General features: G+C 43.4%; 1 protein-coding gene across 4 annotated transcripts in view; it reads left to right on the top strand.

Annotated features, from left to right (window-relative positions):
• The window catches only part of ORC1 (origin recognition complex subunit 1), a 28,970-nt gene extending 11,010 nt beyond the window's left edge, over positions 1–17,960 (top strand). For 3 of the 4 annotated variants that reach the window (XM_059374737.1, XM_059374736.1, XM_059374738.1), the window contains 12 exons: positions 3,068–3,434; positions 4,349–4,453; positions 5,049–5,244; positions 7,633–7,730; positions 8,308–8,409; positions 8,829–9,000; positions 9,614–9,721; positions 9,982–10,131; positions 10,852–10,971; positions 14,887–15,056; positions 15,554–15,641; positions 17,617–17,960. In XM_059374737.1, coding sequence (XP_059230720.1) covers positions 3,068–3,434; positions 4,349–4,453; positions 5,049–5,244; positions 7,633–7,730; positions 8,308–8,409; positions 8,829–9,000; positions 9,614–9,721; positions 9,982–10,131; positions 10,852–10,971; positions 14,887–15,056; positions 15,554–15,641; positions 17,617–17,808 — 1,868 coding nt within the window. In that variant the 3' untranslated portion in view covers positions 17,809–17,960. The remainder of the gene's footprint in view (positions 1–3,067; positions 3,435–4,348; positions 4,454–5,048; positions 5,245–7,632; positions 7,731–8,307; positions 8,410–8,828; positions 9,001–9,613; positions 9,722–9,981; positions 10,132–10,851; positions 10,972–14,886; positions 15,057–15,553; positions 15,642–17,616) is intronic. The other variant, XM_059374739.1, reaches the window with a different exon arrangement.
• The last annotated feature ends 2,533 nt before the right edge of the window (positions 17,961–20,493 follow it).

The raw sequence follows: 20,493 nt of genomic DNA, 5'->3' as shown, positions 1-20,493 counted from the left end.
TACGCATCCTCTCTCTCTCTCTCTCTGACAAACATAAATAAAATCTTTAAAATTTAGATTCCATGTTTAAGTGAGATCATACAGTGTTTGTCTTTCTCTGTCTGACTTATTTCACTTAGTGTAATACCCTCAAGATCCATCCATGTTGTGCAAATAGTAGGATTTTATTCCTTGTTTGGCTGAAAAATATTTCTTTGTGTGTGTGTCTGTATATCTTTATCCATTTATTCATTAATAGATACTTCAAGTTGTTTCCATATTTTGAATATTGTATATAATGCTGCATATAGGTACACATATCTTTTCAAGTTAGTGTTTTCATTTTCTTTGGATAACTACACAAAAGAAGAATTGTGGATGGTATAATGTTTCTATTTTGTTTTTTTAAAAGATTTTATTTATTTATTTGACAGAGAGAGACAGTGAGAAAGGGAACACAAATAGGGGGAGTGAGAGAGGGAGAAGCAGGCTTCCTGCTGAGCAGGGAGCCGGATGAGGGGCTCCATCCCAGGACCCTGGGATCATGACCTGAGCTGAAGGCAGACACTTAATGACTGAGCCATCTAGGCGCCCCTCTGTTTAATTTTTTGAGAAGCCTCCATATTGTTTTCCACAGTAGCAAAGCTTTAGAAGTTATAGGGCTCAACCAGAACACTTAAGTTTAACTTCTAAAACTTTGCTACTAAGGTGACCCTGCTTTTAGATCCTTAGTGGAAGAGATAAGAAATAAGTATTTTAAAACTCTTAAATTTTTACCAATACTTCTCATTTGTACCACAGGGTTCTTCCCATATTCTATAGTTGTACCCCCTTCTTCAAGATCCTGATACACACGAAGTAGTTTCACAATTGCTATCCCAGTACTACTACCGGTAGTTAACTTACCAACTGAAGTTTGGAATTTATTTGCAGTTCTTTATGCCTTTAGAATATATTCCACTGAGGGAGTAAAGTTAATTTAATTGCTTTTCTTTCCTTCTGATGGTTTTATTATTGGTGATAGGCAGTTAGGTTCTTTTATTTCTGTTTAATTTTAGGGTCTCTCCCATCTTTAATTTTTAAGCATATGAAACATTAAAATAAGATTCAAAGCTATTTAAAACAAGTATACTCGGGATGCTGGGTGGCTCGGTCAGTTAAGCATCTACCTTTGGCTTAGGGCATGATCCCAGGGTCCTGGGATTGAGTTGCGTGTTGGACTCCTTGCACAGTGGGTAGCCTGCTTCTCCCTCTGCCTGCTGCCTACCCCCACCCACCCCCGTTTGTGCTTTCACTCTCTCTGACAAATAAATAAACAAAATCTTAAAAAAAAAAAAAGTGTACTCAAAAGACGCCCCATTCCTTTCTTTGCCCATGTACCCTGTTTCTTTTCCATCTTTTGTAAGTAATCAGTTTTATTTCTGGTTTCTTTTTTCTGCAGACATAAGCAGATACACATGTATGCACACACATACATATGCACAAACATGCATATAATTTTTATTTTTCTTTCACTTACAATGTATTTGAAGCCTCCCTGTGGCAGTTCTGAGAGTTCATCCTCATCCTATTATGTGTCATCAATCCTGAATTCTTTGTACCAAGTTCACTGGGTTTAAGTTATTTGTGGTTTTTTTTTTGCTTGTTTTTTGTTTTTAGATTTTATTTACTTATTTGACAGCAAGAGAGAGCAAGAGCAGGAACATGAGCAGGGGGACTGGGAGAGGGAAAGAGGGAAAGCAGGCTTCTCTCCTAGCAGGGAGCCTGATGTGGTGCTTAATCTCTGGATCCTGGGATCATGACCCAAGCCAAAGACAGACGTTTAACGACTGAGCCACCTAGGTGCTCCAAGTTATCTGTGTTCTTCTTTTTTTTTTTTAATAATTTTAAGATTTTTTATTTATTTATTTGACAGATGGAGATCACAATAGGCAGAGAAGCAGGCAGAGAGAGAGGAGGAAGCAGGCTCCCTGCTGAGCAGAGAGACCGATGTGGGGCTTGATCCCAGGACCCTGGAATCATGACCCAAGCCGAAAGCAGAGGCTTTAACCCACCGAGCCACCCAGGCATCCGGTTGTCTGTGTTCTTGATAGCTCCTTTGTATAATGTGTATTTAGGAGCTGAGCATAAACATATAAAACATTTGGGAAATATCAAAAGATTACTAAAGAAATAATTGGCAACATCACCATATAGAAATAAATGGCAGTATTTTTTTTACTGTTGATTTTACAGGACCTGGACAGGGTAAGAAATCTGGACTTGACACAGTTATATAACTAGAGGAGAGGGCTATGATGAAAATGTTTAGGATTAATTGTTTTTAACAGAAAGGGGAAAATGGGGGCACCTGGGTGGCCCAGTGGGTTAAGCCTCTGCCTTCAGCCCAGGTCGTGATCTCAGGGTCCTGGGATTGTGCCCCGCATTGGGCTCTCTGCACAGCGGGGAGCCTGCTTCCTCCTCTCTCTGCCTGCCTCTCTGCCTACTTGTGCTCTCTATCAAATAAATAAATAAAATCTTTAAAAAAAAGAAGAAGAAGCAGCACTCCTTTGATAGATTACTTCAGGGAAATTGCTGAATATTTATCCACAAAAGCTGATTTAACAGTTGACTTATGACTCTAACTGGGGAAATTACCCTGGAATTTAGGAGAGATGAAAAACAAAAGAACTAGCTAGCCTGGGGGAAGAAAGCATGGAGTAGTTAAAAATATGGGCAACTCATGGGGCTCAGTCAGTTAAGCACCTAACTCTTGGTTTTGGCTCAGGTCATGATCTCAGGGTCCAGTCCTGCATTGGGCTCCGTGCTGAGTGTGGAGCCTGCTTAAGATTCTCTCTCTCCCTTTCCTTCTGCCACTCCCCCCGCTCATGCATGTATGCTGTCTGTCTCTCTCTCTAAGAAAAAAAAAAATGATAATAAAGTAACTGACCCTAGAGTACAATGAGGCAACATTCCTTTTTTTTTTAAATATATATGGGCAATTCATGCCTTTGTGTAACTTCAGTGGATGAATTTAGCTATAATGAGATTGAGGTTGTGCATGGTGCTTATTATAAAATTCATACATTGTGATTTCTCTTGGGATTAGGATTCCCTAGGACCCCTAGCACTAGGATTTCCCAGCAGAATTCAGGGACCTTGTTGGATTCTCCCAGAAGAAGTAAACGAAAAGTGGCCTTCTCTGAGATCACCTCACCTACTAAGAGGTCTCAGCCTGATGGACTTCATACCTCATCCCCAGCTCTGAAAGCCCTACAGAAAACTGGAGAGATTCAAAGCTCATGTGCTGCGGATGACAAGAAGGCATCACCTAACTGTCACAGGATCCTGAGAACCCGAGTCCCAGCTTTGAAAACCACAGAGATTAGTGAGGAAAGAAGACTTACCCCTACCAGGGGGGGGACATCCTCGGCAGTGTCTTCCGTGGTTCTGAAACCAGATAGCATCAAAAAGAGGTGACTTGGGCGTTATCCTGCCTCCCACAAAGCAAGCTGAGCTCTGTTATGTGATTTGGAATGTATGGGACACGGCTGCTCAAGTTAGAGCAGCAGGTCTCAAATCTGACTGTTGTAGCATCACCTGGGAACCTTTCCAAAATACAGATTTCTGAGCTTCTTCCCAGACGAATCAATCTCTGAGTGTTAGGCCCAAGAATCTGCATTTGGAAATGGTCCTTGGATGATTCTGATATACTTGGTTGTCCTTTTGGAATCCCTGCTCTAGGAGATAATTTCCCAAACCTGGATTGCTTCACAGTCCTGCTAAAGCTCTTTACCGCATATTAATATTCACTTTCCTGGTCTGTTTTTCGCTTTGGTTTTTTTTGGACTGGAATTCCAAAATTCCCAAATACATATGGTACAAGAAGATAATGCATCTAGATCAAACTTTGCAGTTTGACACGAGACAATGTTTGTAAATAAGGGGCAGCACAGATAATATGAAAAACAGAAATCACGCATGGCCATATTTCCTGCTCAGACCAGCACCTGGTCTATAATAGGTTTGCTTGGTAAATGCTTTGCATTGAATACATAGCTGCACTTCTGCCTGCCTTGAGTCTGGACAGTAAATCCACTGATGCCTCAGTAATTAAAGAGGGTAAGAAGCTCTGCCTGGCCTGAGTACATTCTGGTCTTTAGCTGGTGAAGTCATGAATCTGATTTGAATGATAAGCTTCAGACAAACTTTATCTTTGGTGTTGAGTCAGACTTGAATTACAAAGTTTTTGAACCAAGTGTGATTAGTTCCCTCCAAATCCAAATCTTTCCAAAGTAGCTATAAAAAACAGTAGGAGCCAGTCAGGAGCCCACCACTGACTCCTAGTGCCCAAAACTATGTCTCGTAATCGTGCTGTGATACTTTGCAGGGAGGCAGAAGAACCAGAAGCTCCAGAAGAACCTACCTCTACCCCACATCGGATCCGTAGGAAGAGTTCTGTCTTGACTTTGAATCGGATTAGACAGCAGCTTCGGTAAGTCTATTCTTAGCAGGTGGAAAATGTTTGTCACTGCTCTCTATAGTATCTCTAATCTCATTTCCTAAAGCCTCTTATGTTTCTTGTTTGTTATTTGCTATTCCATTAATTTGCCTTTTACTTAGTATGTCTGGGAATATGTTAATTCCACAGAAATGTCATAGTTTGAAAGGGGCAAGAAATAGTGCCCTGGGTTTAGAGGGGTCCTGGGGCCCTATACTCACATTCAGCAAGACTGTTAGTGCAGTGCCTAAAAGCATGAACTTTGATTCTAGCAACTTGGATTTAAACCTAAGCTTTGTCATACTGTGTATCCTTGGGAAGGTTACTTTGCCTTTCTAAGCTGCAGTTTCCTATTCTATAAAATGGGAGTGATAATTCACAAGTCACAAGGTTGTCGAAGAATTTAACGAGAGACTACCAGTAAAGCCCTTAGCAGAGCATTACAGTAGCAAGGGTCCAAGAAGCAGAACACATCCTATATTACTTGGTTGCAGAAAAGATTCTATAATATTTCTAGTCCACAGTGGCCTATTAGAGAGCTTTTTATTTAGATGCTAAATATCAGAAAATAATGTGTCCCACCATTCAGGTTTTTAGGTAACAGTAAGAGTGACCAAGAAGAGGAGGAGTTTCTGCCGGCAGCAGAGATTTCAGACTCTGGCAGTGAGGAGGAAGAGACTCCCACACCAACCCTCTCAAGGAGAACATCTAGTCAGGTGTCCAAGGACCCATGCTCTTCCATGAAGTCATCCTTACAGACCCCCTCAAAGACACCAAAGAAAACCGTAAGACTCTTTTAGGTTTGTTTGCCACCGAAGCATCTTCTCTTAATTCTAAAATTGTGTTGGCTAAGGTCACACAGTTAGTCACAGCTGGATTCTGAGCACAGGTCTGTCATAGGCAAAGTTACTCCAGCTGGAATATTCATAGAGGAAAAGATCTAAGTGAACCCTAGGACTGAAAATGAATCCAGTAGCAATGATTTTGAATCCGAGTTCCTTTTACGATATGAAACCAAATAGCCAAGAACCAGAGTTCCTGAGGGAGGGACAAGGCCTGGCTCCTTGTCTTTGCATTTTCCACAAATGCTAGCAGAGTACTTTATGCCTGATCTGTGTAGCCAGGGCCCGAGGGTGCAAGAGCCACCCAGCTCCCGGGGTCCCCAACAGACCAGGTTCAGCCACTTGCCCCTGACTGACAAAACCCAAAGGCAGAGAGATGAGTGGTGGTGAAACAAGAAGGGAGTTCATTTCAGTGAGGCCAACACTGGGAAGACAGCAGACCGACCTCTCAAAGACTCTCCAAAGTACTGAAGATGCTTCTAGGTTGATATAAGGGAATGGAGACAAAGGCGGCTGGGTATGTGCTGGCGGTCAGGGAAGTCAGGGCCATCACTGTCTGGAGGTTGGTCCTGCAGGGTTTTGCTGGCGCCAGGGCAGTGGTTATTGCTTATCAGTTCCTGTCATGCAATGTCTTGCCCACGTTAAGAGATAAGCTGGAAAGAACTAAATCAGAAAGTACAGACTAAGGTAAAAATGGCAGTGAAGTCCTCTTTCAAGTTGCTCAGACTTGATCTTGAATCCAGGGCTGCTGGGCTACGTTACGTTGTTTCTGCTGTGCCACCTGATTCACCTGAGAAACAAGCACGACTAAGGTCTTGGTAATAAACTGTGTAAAGTAAGATGGAAGAGGGGAATGGACATCTCTGCTGCTTCCTGTGGAATTTTAGTAGAATGTTGAATCAATTAAAAGAAGGTCTTCCCACGTTCAGATTATGTTTCAGAAATGTTTGGATCACACAGTTAAACTGGTTCATTGTCACAGGAGTTCTCAGGGCCATTAATTTATTAATATTAACATGACCTTCTCAGAGTGCATTAGTGTATGGGTCTTTGATCTGGAAACTCTTCTCTGGGAGCCTATTGTTTTTAGGAAATGCCTAGTTAGGATACTTTTTCTACAGCTGATCTCCATTTTTCCATATCAAGAAAAATGTGATTGGGCTTGGGTTGAAAAAAAAAAAAAGACCTTCAGAGAAGGAAATCAAATAGATCACTTTTGGATTAGTGACCATTCTACCTGGAGTTTCATTTTGCAAATAGCAGATCAAGGTTCTGATCGCATCTGTCATCTGCGGGGTCCTACCCAAAACAAGGGATACTAGGGTGTGATGGCATCTTTTGCATGATAAAAAGGTCAGAAGTCCACCAAAGTGTTCCATACCTTCTCAGCAAGGTTTTGGTATTCCTTTCTTGTTTTCTACAAAGGTAACAGATAGAAAACTATTAGGGTGTAAGTGCTTTCTGCCTGAGGAAGGGGTAGAGAGGCTGTTACCCTGTAGCCTGGGGAGATCAGAAGGTGGGTAGGGGAAATGCCCCCACGGAAGGGAGTGCTTTGTGGAAAGAAAGATGGAGTAGCAGGTCCACTCTAGTAAGCCAGCAACAAGGAAGAAAAGAGATGGGCTGGTCAGCCTAGATAGAACCTGGGATTTGGGAGTGGAAAAATCTGGTGATATCTTTCCAGTTCTGGATTATGGAAGTCCTGAGCTAAAGTTTGACTGTATATTCAAACAAATCTAGAGGAGAAGCCTATGGATCAACCTTGGTTTATGCCTCCTGCCCTACTGTGTATTGGGCAGAGTAGTTAGGGTTTCTTATAAATTTCTTGTCTTTCAAGATAATATTTTACTTTTAAATAGTATTTAATCCATGCTTTCATTCATTTTTTAAATTAACATATAATGTATTATTTGCCCCAGGGGTACAGGTCTGTGAATCATCAGGCTTGCACATTTCACAGCACTCACCATAGCACATACCCTCCCCAGTGTCCATCACCCAGCCACCGCATCCCTATCTCCCCACCCCGCAGCAACCCTCAGTTTATTTCATGAGATTAAGAGTCTCTTACTTTTATTCATTCTTTATTCAGATAGACATTGTTTTCAAATCCCAGGACTGTGTGTAAAATAGAAAAAAGAAATTGTGTCTGGCCAGTGAATAGTATTTGTAACATCAGAGAGGGGGAGATTCGTGGTACTTTAAAAGGAAATGCACTAAGAGGTATTCACCATTCTTTTTGTCAGAGTTTCATGAATCAGACTTGCTGATGTGTCCTAGATGGGGTTTTGCTTTGCCTTTTTCTTCTGAAATCTGTTCTCTTTTTGAACACAGCCCAAGCCCGGCACGCCACGCCATGCCACTCCTCAGATCCGCAGCCGAAACCAGGCTGCCCAGGAGCCAGCCAGCATGCTGGAGGAGGCCCGGCTGAGGTGCGCTTCTCGGGGGCCCCCCGTTAGATAGGCGGGAATGGGTCTCTGCTTTCATTTACATCAAACAAGTAATTTGTAGCCTTCCATGTACATGATAAAGGTAGAGAGTAAAACGAACATGTGTGTTTAGAGAGAAGAAACCTTTTCAAGCAGTGTCTGGGTGGGATAATGTGGACATGTTCTCAGAGAGTAGGCTTCTACCACCATTTGCTCAGGGACAGAAGGTGGCTGATGAAGGAGAATACTGCTTTTCCATCATGGTACTCTTTAGAACTACGCAGGAACTTTCTCAAGATACATAAGCCAACATCTTCCCAGAAAACAAGTAAATCAGAATCTCTCATGGGATGAAGGCCATCCCTGTAATTGAGGAAAGCTCCCCAGGGGTTATGTACCCTTGTTTAGAACCTATCAGTTGGGTCATTTGGATGGAGAAAGGATTAGGAGGCCGAATGAAGGCATTTCCTGTGGATTTCTGATTGAAGTTTCACATAGAAACTATACATAAGCCTTCCGCATTTGTTACTGAGTAGATGGTGAAATGTCCTATTTCCCCCTTGTTTATTGCTGATTGTAGGCTGCATGTTTCTGCTGTACCCGAGTCTCTTCCCTGTCGGGAACAGGAATTCCAAAACATCTACAACTTTGTGGAAAGCAAACTCTTGGACCGGACGGGAGGGTGAGTCCTGCTGAGGCCAACGGGACGGTCTGGGGAAAAGGCTCCTGCTGGCTCCACCTCAGGTGTCACAGTTCAACCGAATGGTCTTCCTAGCGTCAGGAGAACAGGCAAAGTTGTTGCTGAAGGTTGAAGGCTTCTAAAGCAGCTTTTGTCAAAATAATTCTCTAGGAAGAAAATGCCTGTCATTCAGAGAAAAAAAAAAAAAGTCTTCTTGGCCTATAGCACTGCTCATAGAATGAATGATTCTGTGTAACCAGGTCTTGCTCTAACTAGCTTCCAAGGGTGGTCCTTACTGCTCCCTCCTCCGCATTTCAGGGGTCTGGGCCCTTCCTTCAGCACACATCCCCATGCTTCTAACTGGTGATGGTGTGAGGCAGCCGGCACAGACTCAGCCCGCGGGTCTTCCCCTCTTGCTGCAGGTGCATGTACATCTCCGGGGTCCCCGGGACAGGGAAGACCGCCACTGTGCACGAGGTGATACGCTGCCTGCAGCAGGCAGCCCAAGCAAATGACCTTCCTCCCTTTCAGTACATCGAGGTCAATGGCATGAAGCTGACAGAACCCCATCAGGTCTATGTGCAGATCTTGCAGGTGAGTAAAGCTGTTGCAGCTTTTTGGGAAATAGAGTTTCTTGGTGGCATATGAAAAAAGGGAGGTTTTGTGCTTATTGGTATATTTACGATGTGCCAGGCGTTGTCTTTTGTGTGAGGAAGCAAGAGTAGAGAAGACAATTCCTACCCTCAGGGACCTTAAAGTCTAGGAGCTGGGCATGAATACTGGAAGCCAGGGCTTCCTGGCTTTCACCACTGATGTGGTGAAAACTGTTGGCACACAGGAGACCCTGTGGCCAACTGTGGGGAACAGATTAGAGGTCGGCTAGAGTTTGAACCTGGCTCTTGTATTCATTAGTGGTTTTCTTGGAACAAGTAATGGCCAGTTATAAATCAAGTCATGCAGTAATGATTTTGGAGGGGCTGCTGGGACCTGCCTGTGGCTCACTTGCATTTCAAACACAGACTTTCTTTATCATCTCTTCTGGTGCCTTCTCTTCTCCTTCCATGTTAAGGTTAAGACCAGAGTGGAAGGCAGAATTTAGGACAGTGAAGTCCTCACACAAAATTGCTTCCTCTATTGCAAATTTAACATTAAGCTCAGGAGAGTAAAATACTTCCTGTTTACCACACCTGCTTTTCCCTCATTGCAGAAGCTGACCGGCCAGAAGGCAACCGCTAACCATGCAGCAGAACTGCTGGCAAAGCGCTTTCTGACCCGGAAGTCCTCTCAGGAAAGCACTGTGCTGCTTGTGGATGAGGTAAGGAGGTACCCTCGGGAGGACCGGGAGAGTGGCCTGGTGCTTGACCGGGGCATGCCAGGAGCAAGTGCTGGGTTGAGAGGGAGGCCCTGGCTCCTTCATCTCATCCCTTCGTTCATCTGAGCCTGTTCGGTGGTGGTGAGACACCTGCATCCCATCGATGTCCCTGCTGCTTTCTTGGTGGGACCTGAGAAGCCCAGGCAGCTAACACAGCGGTAACTTCTGTGGTTGTTCCTGCATCTCTGTCCCTTTCCCGGCAGCTTGACCTTCTGTGGACTCAGAAACAAGACGTGCTGTACAATCTCTTTGACTGGCCCGCTCACCGGGAGGCCCGGCTTGTAGTCCTGACCATCGCCAACACAATGGACCTGCCGGAGCGCATCATGATGAACCGGGTCTCGAGCCGACTGGTGGGTCCTAGGGCTGTTCTTAAGCCCTTCTTACAGATCCATAACGGGGGCCAAGGAGTTCTAAAAACTAAATGCACGGGAAACTAAAGTAAATGGGAAAAGTGCACAATGTGATTTCTGAAATTCCTGTAATTAAATTAAATCTGCTGCCATTGCATGATTTTCTGCAAATACACCTTGCTGTTCTGCCACTGGGGTACTCTTAACCTGCACAGAGCCCTGCAGGTCTAATTGTTTTTTAAACATCTGGAAGCGCTCGCCCCTGCCAGGCCAGGCTGGAGGCGTGGGATACAGCAGGGACCAGAGCAGACACTGCCCTGCCCCCGGGGATGGGTGCTTCAGCAGGAAGCACAGCAGGGACTGAGAAGCAAGTCAAGTGAAGCCAGGAGCTGAGCCTGTGTTCTCTGCGGAGTTGGGGATGCTCCCACCCGCTCCAGCTAGAGCACCCTTGCCTGGATCTACTCCTAAGTGATTCTGGGAGAATAAAGATTGTCTGAAACAAAAGGACAAATTACTTGAGCGCTGTGGCTGTCTTCAGGAGACCACCTGCTGCTATCAGCGGTGAAAGGAGCTGTAATCGATAACGTGGCAGTCCTGGGAGGGACTGATGTAGCCTTGAGGGACTTGGAAAGCAGGCTTAGGGATTTGACGGTGGCTGACCAGAAGGACTGTCAGAATGGTTAATTAATGAACTTGGTCTCTGTGGTCTTGACTTGCCAGGGGCTTACCAGGATGTCCTTCCAGCCCTATACTCACAGCCAACTGCAGCAGATCCTAACATGCCGACTCAAACATGTGAAGGCCTTTGAGGACGATGCCATCCAGCTGGTAGCCAGGAAGGTAAGTCACCTTCGGGAGCTCCTACTTGCACCTGTGCTGTCTGTGCTGAGTGCCTGCCTGCGTGAGGCCTTGTGTCGGGTGCTCTCTGCTTGAAGAGAAATTTAGAGAGTCCTGTAAACATAAATATCAAAAAGTAGAAGCAAAAGTGTGAAAAGTTCCTTAACTTTCTTTTCTTTTTTTTTTTTTAAGATTTTATTTATTTATTTGACACGCAGAGAGAAATTACAAGTAGGCAGAAAGGCAGGCAGAGAGAGGGGAGCAGAGAGCCTGCCTCAGGACTCGATCCCAGGACCCTGGGATCATGACCTGAGCTGAGGGCAAAGGCCTAACCCACTGAGCCACTCAGGCGCCCAGTTCCTTAACTTTCTTATTGTCTAATTAACGAGCAGGCTAGGAGTATGGTGGGCTTATATACAAATGAAGATAAATTGGTTCAGGCAGTAACAGGGGCAGGCAGCTTTGTATGACGGAAAGGGTAGTATAGGCCATCGAGTAGCAAACTTGTTGGACTGTTTTGAGAATTAAAGGAGATCACATCCTTGATGTGCCTCCAGGGGTGGCTCTCCAGGACAGGTGCCAGGCATTGGATGCCTGTGTCCCACAAGCTCACCAGGAGAATGCCAACCTAGACTGTTCTGCAAGGCTGCTGAGGGACAGAAGTGGGTTAAATGTCTCAGCTTCAATCTGGATGCAAGAAACCACACATCCGGAGTATTTCAGCACTTAAAAGAATTATAAGCTCGTTTCTGGTTCTTCCTGTCTGAAGCGATTAGAGTTCTGAGCGCCTAGAGCAGCAGCATGTGGGACACCAGGTCAGAGCTGGGTGCTGGGGTCAGAGGCGATTCAGACAGGGAGCTGGTCTCCAAGCTTTGCTTTGTAGGAGCTCAAAGTTACCACTTACCCCCTCTGTTAGGTAGAGTTTTTTCACTTCTGCTATCTTTCTAAAAGTTCTTTTTTGTCTTTTTGTCTCTCTGAAGAGTCCTTTTTTTTATGCCATTCTGTTTATTGATGTTGTCTTCTCTCTTTTCTTCCAAGATGCTTTTTGTCTGTTGAATTCAGCTTCTATCTCATATGGTTAGAGACTTTCCTCAGATGTCTTGGTTGTCCACTCTGATATGTGAGTGAAGATTAAAAAACTTTAGGTTGGGGAGCTCTGAGCACATGAGTGGGGCTTACCACTGGGAACTTCACTCTGGGGCATTCTGTTTGGGCCAATTCCAGTATCTCCAGTTCTTTCCCTTAAGAATAGTCAGGTCTCCGTGAATAGGAGACCTGGTTGGCAATACTGGGAGTCTAGGTTGGCAATACTGCCCCTGGAGGGCAGTATTCCAGGAGTCGGGCAGAGGATGGAGGTCTTCAAATTCAGTATGGGAACAGTAACCATTTATATCTAGGAAGGGACCTCCCTTCCCCTACAATAATGCCTAGCGGTCCCTGGCCCAGAGACTTTCTCTTTATCCTTGCTTGAGAATAAATTTCTGGATTCTTGCCATGGCAGAAGAGGGATAATCTCCAAGGCAAAGAGTTTTATAGTGACAGTACAACCAACCAAGGCACAAAATTTGCCAAAGAGCCCTAAAACTTCCTGAGTGTCCCTGTGGTTTACCCAACAGCATGAAATGAGGGAAGGAATCTAGGGCAAGGGTCCACAAACTTTTTCTGTGAAGGGCCCGGCAGGAAATGTTTTAGGCTTTGTGGTTCCAACGGTCTCTGTCACCACTCCTCAACTGTGCCCTTGCATCCTGAAAGCAGCCAGGCACAGTAGGTAAATGAATGCTCACGGTTGTGTTCCAGTAAAACTTCACGTATGCAAATGTGTGGCAGGCTGTAGTTTCTGACTCCTGCTCTGGGTCATCAGGTTGTTAACTTTCAACCAGTCCTCCTTATTTTAGCCAGAAATCCCCCTTTACCTTCAGTTCTGGTATTGCTGTCATCTGAGCACTTTGAAGATATTTAGTGTAATTTAGATTTTTTTTCCTTGGATTCCTTTGTACTGGCTTAGGACTTGGCTCTCTCCAGCCTACGGAGTCAGTCACTACTCTGCCTCTGGAAAAATTACATTCTTGACTCTCCTGTTGATTCCCTTCCTTTTTAGGGTTCTTGGTTTCAGGAGGCATCAGATTTAGATTCTGCTTTTACTAAAAATTTTGCCCGTAATTTCAAATCTCCTTTTCATTTCTATACATACAAAGAAACAGACTTATTTTATATTGTTTCTATTTCTATTTATATTTATATTGTTTATATTTATGATATCTGAACTCTTTGTGCATTTAATTCTGTTGATTGCTGTTTGTCGTGTGTATTTGGCCTTGTTTCCTTGTTTTTATGTCTTGATTTTTTTAATTTAATTTTTTATTTTTTACTATATGCTCATGTTCCTTAGAGCTCCCTTTGAGAATTAGTTGAGGACTGGGTTGAAGTTAGTTCACTCAGAGTTTGTTTTTGCTTCTGTCTGTTACAGAGGGCCACTACCAACTGGAACCATTTTTCAACAAATTTCTCCTCCACTTGAGGTTTTTAGGAGACATGACATACATTTGGGCTACAAATCCACGTGAAGGCTTATAGTTGCAAAGACTCCGTTTTTTTACACCTGCCTGGCACTAGGGTCTACGCAAGCCCATTTTTCTGTCCCTTCTGCCCAGTGGGTCTCTGATTCACCCTATACTGAGGCTGTAGCGAAGGTCAGAGCCCAAGTTTATACACGGTCTTCTGTTAGATTCCGTGCGGGGTGGGCCCAGCTTTTCTTGTGCCTCCTTCACCCCAGCAGCAGTGAGAGAGGGTATGGTCACCACAGTTCGTGGATACCCCCAAGACAAGAACTGCTTTGGGCATTTTCTTGCTTCCCAGGGTCACCTGTTCACTCTAAGTTTAGGCCTCTGCAGCAGCTCTCGGGTAACTAGAAAAGTGACCTTTGTTTTGAATGTCTTAAATTTGCATTCTGAAAACATGTACACAAAGTATTTATAAACTCTGATAATCTCACTTCCCACATATGACCACTTTTAATCTTAGTGTGTTGTGTATGTATATGCCTATACAGTTTGCTCTTGTAAACGTGACGCAGTGTGAATTTTGGAAGGAAATGATAATCTCAGGACGTCCAGGATGTCGTCAGGCAGGATGTTGTTACTGCAATTGTTGTTGGGCAAATGGTCAGGACTGCCGACAGTTACTGGGAATACTGAGAGATCCTCGAAGGCTGCAGAGTCCAAGAATTTCTTCTGTGAAATTTAAAGTGCAGGCGGCTTTCTGAGTCAGCATGGGATAGAGTACAGGATTCCCTGTGAAAGGAATCTGCGTGCATGGAAAGAAAGGAGCAGCGGAGTCATTGGCATTGTGGTTTGGTCAGACTCCTCTAACCATGGACTTCCCTGTGTCCTCCAGCTTTGTGGCTTCCTTCCTTCTTGATTCTGGTTCATTTAGCCAATTACCAGGTGGTCTCCAAAATTTACCACCATGCTGTTAGGGAGACTGAAGCTGTGGCTTTAGAATCAAAATAGGCTCCACGGCAGCCTCTTGGCTTTGGCTAGCTGCTCCTGGGGGACATTGTTCTCTTCATGCAAAGAATGAGAACACTTGTGCTTCTAGGTGTTTCAATAATGATCTTGGGCCAGTGGTCTCTTTTAAGTTTTATTTCCTGAATTTTAAATAAAGGTGAGAATTCTTGCCCTTTCCATTATGGTTTTATCCATAAATCCAAAACAAAGGTTTGGACTTAAGGAAGAATCCTAGAAGCAGTGTAATAATTTATATCCAGGCTCCCACCAGGTTCCCACTGGGTCTAAGCACATGACGTCAGGCTTCAACCCATTCCCAGCACTGCCTTTCCTTTTTAGTTGAACCAAGAGTCTGTTGTTTTTTCTCTTGGGCTGAGGTGGACCCCAAGGAATAAAATATTCCCTCTTGTAGGTGGCAGCCCTTTCCGGAGATGCACGACGCTGCCTGGACATCTGTAGGCGTGCCACGGAGATCTGTGAGTTCTCCTGCCAGAAGCCTGACTCACCTGGCCTGGTCACTGTAACCCACTTGCTACAAGCAGTAGATGAGATGTTCTCATCGTCATATATCACTGCCATCAAGTAAGTTGCTTTTAATGTATGTGGATAACAGTATTTTCCTATGATAGTGTAATTTGATAAATATAGCCTCAAAGGGAATTATATTACAATATATAAATGTTTAAAAGTACAACGTTGTATACCTTAAAAGAGCATAATGTCAAATGACAAATACATTCAATTTTTTAAAAAGTAAGATGCTTCTCCTTCCTGACCCTGAGTGGGAAGGCCATGGAAGTTTCTAAGCTTTTTCTCATCCAACCTGCATTTACTGAAGATGCTGTCCTTTTCTTAAGGGGCATAATCCACAGGGAGAGCTAGTTGCTTTGTTCCCTGGCTTCTGTAATGGCATTTTATATCATTTTGGAACTTTTAGGGGGAGGAGGAAGCCTTGCCAAATAATATAGGAGAGAGTTTTTCCTCTCTCTTCTGTAAAGACACATGAAAACTTTATTAGGCTTTTCTCTGAGCTAGTGATATGGCCACTTAACAAGAATTCACATCTCATTTTCTTTAAGAAATTCCTCTGTTCTGGAACAGAGTTTCCTGAGAGCCATCCTTGCTGAGTTCCGTCGATCAGGACTGGAAGAAGCAACATTTCAACAGGTGATTGATCTTTTCTTTAAATCCTTCTAGATTTTGCTCTTGGTGCCTTTTAAATTGGCAGGAAATTCAATGACTGCATAACAGTTTGTCTCTATTTGTGCCAACCCAATTATGCTAAAGAATATCAGATCAACACCTTTTTTTTTTAAAGATTTACTTATTTAAGAGAGAGTGTGTGAACAGGGGGAGAGACAGAGGGAGAAGGAGAAGAGCATCTCCTTCCCCAAGCAGGAAGCTGAATGCAGGGCTCGATCCCGCCACCCAGAGATCGTGACCTGAGCCAAAATCAAGAGTCTGACATTTAACCAACTGAGCCACCCAGGTGCCCCAGGCCAACATCTATTTTTATGTGATGTTGTATTCAGTTGTGTGAGAAGAGACCTTTACCAACTAGTTTCTGCACAGTTGGTGGGAAGGAGTAGTATGTGTCAGATACTATTCTAGGAGTAAGAGATTCAAAGATGAGTAAGACAAGAGGCACCTGGGAGGGCGCATTCGTTTAAGCCTCAGACTGGTTTCTGCTCAGGTCATGAGAGATCAAGCCTGCCATCGGGCTCTTTCTATGCCCCTCCCTGCCTGTGTATGCTCACGCTTTCTTTCTCAAACTAAATAACTAAATCATTAAAGACAAAACAAACACAAAGATGAATAAGGCAAGAGTTACTGCCCTAATACAGCTGTGGTGTGGTGGGGATAAGGCTCTCAAAATGATCCATTTTAAAAACAAATTACAAAGATCAGTGCAAACAGTCTGAGCATAGTTTCGATTATATTGAGTAAAAGACTCACTAGTCTTTTAGTGCCTTAAATGTCTATTTAAAACTAAATAATAAATGGGCTGCCTTGAAAGATTGTTAAAGGTGTTTGAGTGTGTACCCCGGGGGTGCATATGTCTGTCTGTGTGACTGTATTTTAGACATGCAAATGGAGAGGTCCAGCTACTTCTGTCCTTCCTTTCCTGTTTTCTTTAAATTCTGTTTAAACTGCTAGTTATGTTTGCCCATGAGTGTGGGCAACACAGTCTAGAGCCTAAGGCAGCTCTTTGCCACAGTGGCTTTCGTTTTAGTCTGTAAACATTTCCTGAACATCTACAATGTGTCATTAACTGTGAAGGTGTGCCAGGAACCCTGGGTTGACTTGGTCAATGTCCCTGCTCCCGACAAGCTCCCAGCCTGGGTGGGGGTGGGGTGGGGGGGCGATTATTAAAGAGAAAAGTGACCAGAAAGTGTGGCAGGCTTGCTGGCCCCCTGGAGACGCTTTAGGAATCCAGGTTTCCCACTGCGACCTGCCTCTCTTTATGTAATATTCTCCCTGGGCCTCTGTGCTTTCCCAGGGGTCTTGCTTTAGTACCTGTGCACTATTATCTGCTAAAGAAAATGCCCTTATAGCAAAATTTGACTTGGATTTTAACAGTCTCATTAGGAATTCTCATTCCCTGGAGACTAGGACTGTTTGTATAAGTGACAATTACTAGATATTTTATATCCATTAACAAGTGAGGGATGTGGCAGTATGTTTAATAGATAAAACTTGGGACGCCTGGGTGGCTCAGTTGGTTAAGCAGCTGCCTTCGGCTCAGGTCATGATCCCAGCGTCCTGGGATCGAGTCCCACATCCGGCTCCTTGCTCCGCAGGGAGCCTGCTTCTCCCTCTGCCTCTGCCTGCCATTCTGTCTGCCTGTGCTCGCTCTCTCTCTCTCTCTCTCTCTGATGAATAAATAAAATCTTAAAAAAAAAAAAAAAAAAGAACAGGATTCAGACCTATCCTGAGTCCAAAGCCTGATTAGCATTCCACCCCCGCATTTGTGCCCCATAGGGGCACCTGTGGATGCCTTCAGGGTATTGAGGATCACCTGGGTAAGAAGTATCTGATTTGCCTATGGGAAGAAATAAATGATCAGGTACAGAACCAGTACTACCTTCTTTCTTCTTTCACTTTCTGGCATCTGACCTCGGATTTGCTTTTTTGTTTCTAGGTATACACTCAACACGTGGCACTGTGCAGAATGGAGGGACTTCCGTACCCCACCATGTCAGAGACAATGGCAGTGTGCTCTCACCTGGGCTCCTGCCGCCTCCTCCTTGTGGAGCCCAGCAGGAACGACCTGCTCCTTCGTGTGCGACTCAACGTCAGCCAGGACGATGTACTGTACGCGCTGAGGGAGTGAAGGGCCTCACGAGGAAGGACTGTGATCAGCTCTTTTCAAAGGGCTTCATTTCCTCTTTCTAGGCAGGTGGAATTGTTGTAGCAAAACATACTGAATGGGAATGGCTGTCAGGTATTTTGAAGTTTTCCATTAAATAATTTCCTTTTTCTAGAGTGTTTGAGAAGTTTACAGTCATTACAAACGCCAGATTAAAAGACCAAACCACCCCTCCAACAATAGGCCACCTTGTGATTTTTATTTTTTAACCCTGCCATTTATTTAATGGCAACATGGTATGCACACAGTTATGTGTATCTATATAAAATAGTTGTGGGAGAATAGATAAGAAACTGATTACATTGGTGGCCTCTGGGAAGGAACTAGATGGCTATGGCCAGGCTTTAGAAGAAGACTTACTACTGTTCGTCATGTATCTTTGAACTTTTGAACAATGTAAATGTAACAGAATTAGTTTACAAAAGAGAACCCGCTGCTTGGGATGCCTGGGTGGCACAGTCCGTTAAGGGTCCAACCCTTGGTTTCAGCTCAGGTCCCGATCTCAGGCTTTGTGAGATCAAACCCTATGTCGGGCTCTGTGCTTAGTGTGGAGTCTGCTTAAGACTCTCTATCTCCTTCTTCCTCCACCCCGCCTTCTCCTACTCTCTCTCTCTCTCTCTCAAATAAATAAATAAATAAATACTTAAAAAAAAAAAAAAAACCTGCTACGAGTAATACCAGCGATAAATAATCCCTATCAACAAATAGGTAGAAAATATAATTTTTAAAAAATTACTGTTGGGGCGATTGGGTGGCTCAGTGGGTTGAGCCTCTGCCTTCGGCTTGGGTCGTGGTCTCAGGGTTCTCGGAACGAGCCCCACATCAGGCTCTCTGCTCAGCAGGGAGCCTGTTTCTCCCTCTCTCTCTGCCTGCCTCCCTGTCTACTTGTGATCTCTCTCTGTCAAATAAACAAATAAAAATTCTAAAAAAAAAAAGTTATTGTTTATCATAAAAACAAATCTTTAAATTAAAGACTTAGAAGGCACAGAAAATACAAGATACCAAGAAATAAGTCTAATGAAAGAGAGGTAACCTCTAAACACAAGTCTGTTTCAGTCAAAATCTTGGCAGGGCTTTTGTGTAACTGCAGTTCTCATATTTACATTTCCAACAATATAACAGACATCTAAAGCCTCTTTATGTCAGGCACTGAGAAAAACACATCACCTGTGTAATAGTCCTGCCGGAAATGTTTGACCCGAACCTACTGATGGAAATTTTCAGAAATCAAAATTGAGGGGGAAAATATTATGCAAAGCAACTGTCCCTCTTCAAAAATATCAGTATCCCAGAAGACCAAAAATCCATGGAGAAATCCTAAACTAAAGGAAAATAGAGAAATGAAACCTAAACAGCTAAATGTGCCATGTGAACCTTGATTGAGTCATAGGCATCGAGATGCAAACAATCATAAACATTATTAGGAACCATATCTGATGTCTTATGTAAATACTAAACTTAGTGGTAAGTTATTGTGGTTATATAAGATAATGTCCTTGTTGAAATATTTATGAGTGAACTGGAACATCTGCAAATAGTTCTCAAATAATTCAGAAAAAAGTATTATAACTGCATATAATGCAGGATCAGTGTTAGTAAAGATTACACAATAAAAAGGAATAATGAGTGAATAATTCATCTACAGAATAAGACACATAAAATGACCAACAAAATGGAAACAGTAAATGAGGCCTGCAAGTCAAAATCCTTTCACATATATTAGAAAACCTTTCCAAGACCATAGGGAACAACTGGAACCCAAATGCTCCACTGACAGGAATGTAAACCGAAACTACTTTGGGGATGATCTGGTAAAATTTAATCTGGAAAATGCAGAAACCCTATAAGCCAGTAAACCCACTCCTTGGTATAAACCCTAGAGAAACACATTGCTCCCCAGGAGTTGTGTACAGGAATGTTCATAGCACTTGCCATTGGGAAAGTGGATTATTTCCATACTTTTTTTTTTTAAGATTTTATCTATTTGACAGATCACAGGTAGGCAGAGAAGGGGGGTGGGCGGAGCAGGCTCTCTGCCAAGCAGAGAGCTCAACCTGGAACTTGATCCCAGGACCCTGAGATCATGACCTGAGCCGAAAGCAGAGGCTTAACCACTGAGCCACACAAGCGCCCCTATTTTCATACTCTTCAATACCACAGAGAAGGGAAAATTGCTAGATGTGAATGAACCTTACAGATAGAGTTGAATAGAAAAAGAAGTTGTAGAATATATGTAGTGATACCAATGATACAATGTTAAATCTTGCAAAGAAAAAACGCTGTAGATTGCTTAAGGATCTATACATATGTAGTAGAACTAAGGGAGTAGGTTTGTCTTTGGGGAAACGGTTGCAACATGAGAGGTGTAGGGTGGTTTCAGCTGTATTGTACTGTTTTTTTTCTTAAATTCGTGTTAGATACCTATGTATTTATGTCCTTTCACACAAAAAATAGTAAGTATATATTGAGTACCTACCAGGTACCATGCGATGTTCTAAACACCGGAGACAACTTTAAGAACAAATAGAAAGGTCTGCCTTTGTGAACCTTCCATTCAAGCAAATATGAGATATTGTATATCTCTCTATATATTAAGTATTTCATAAAACAAAACTTACTAAAGAGAAGAACTATGAGTGCGAAACTTAA

The sequence above is a fragment of the Mustela nigripes genome, chromosome 14 (assembly GCF_022355385.1).
Source record: "Mustela nigripes isolate SB6536 chromosome 14, MUSNIG.SB6536, whole genome shotgun sequence".
Lineage (NCBI taxonomy): Eukaryota > Metazoa > Chordata > Mammalia > Carnivora > Mustelidae > Mustela > Mustela nigripes.
The sequence above is the reverse complement of the archived record's forward strand: the minus strand, read 5'-3'. Positions and strand labels throughout refer to the sequence as shown.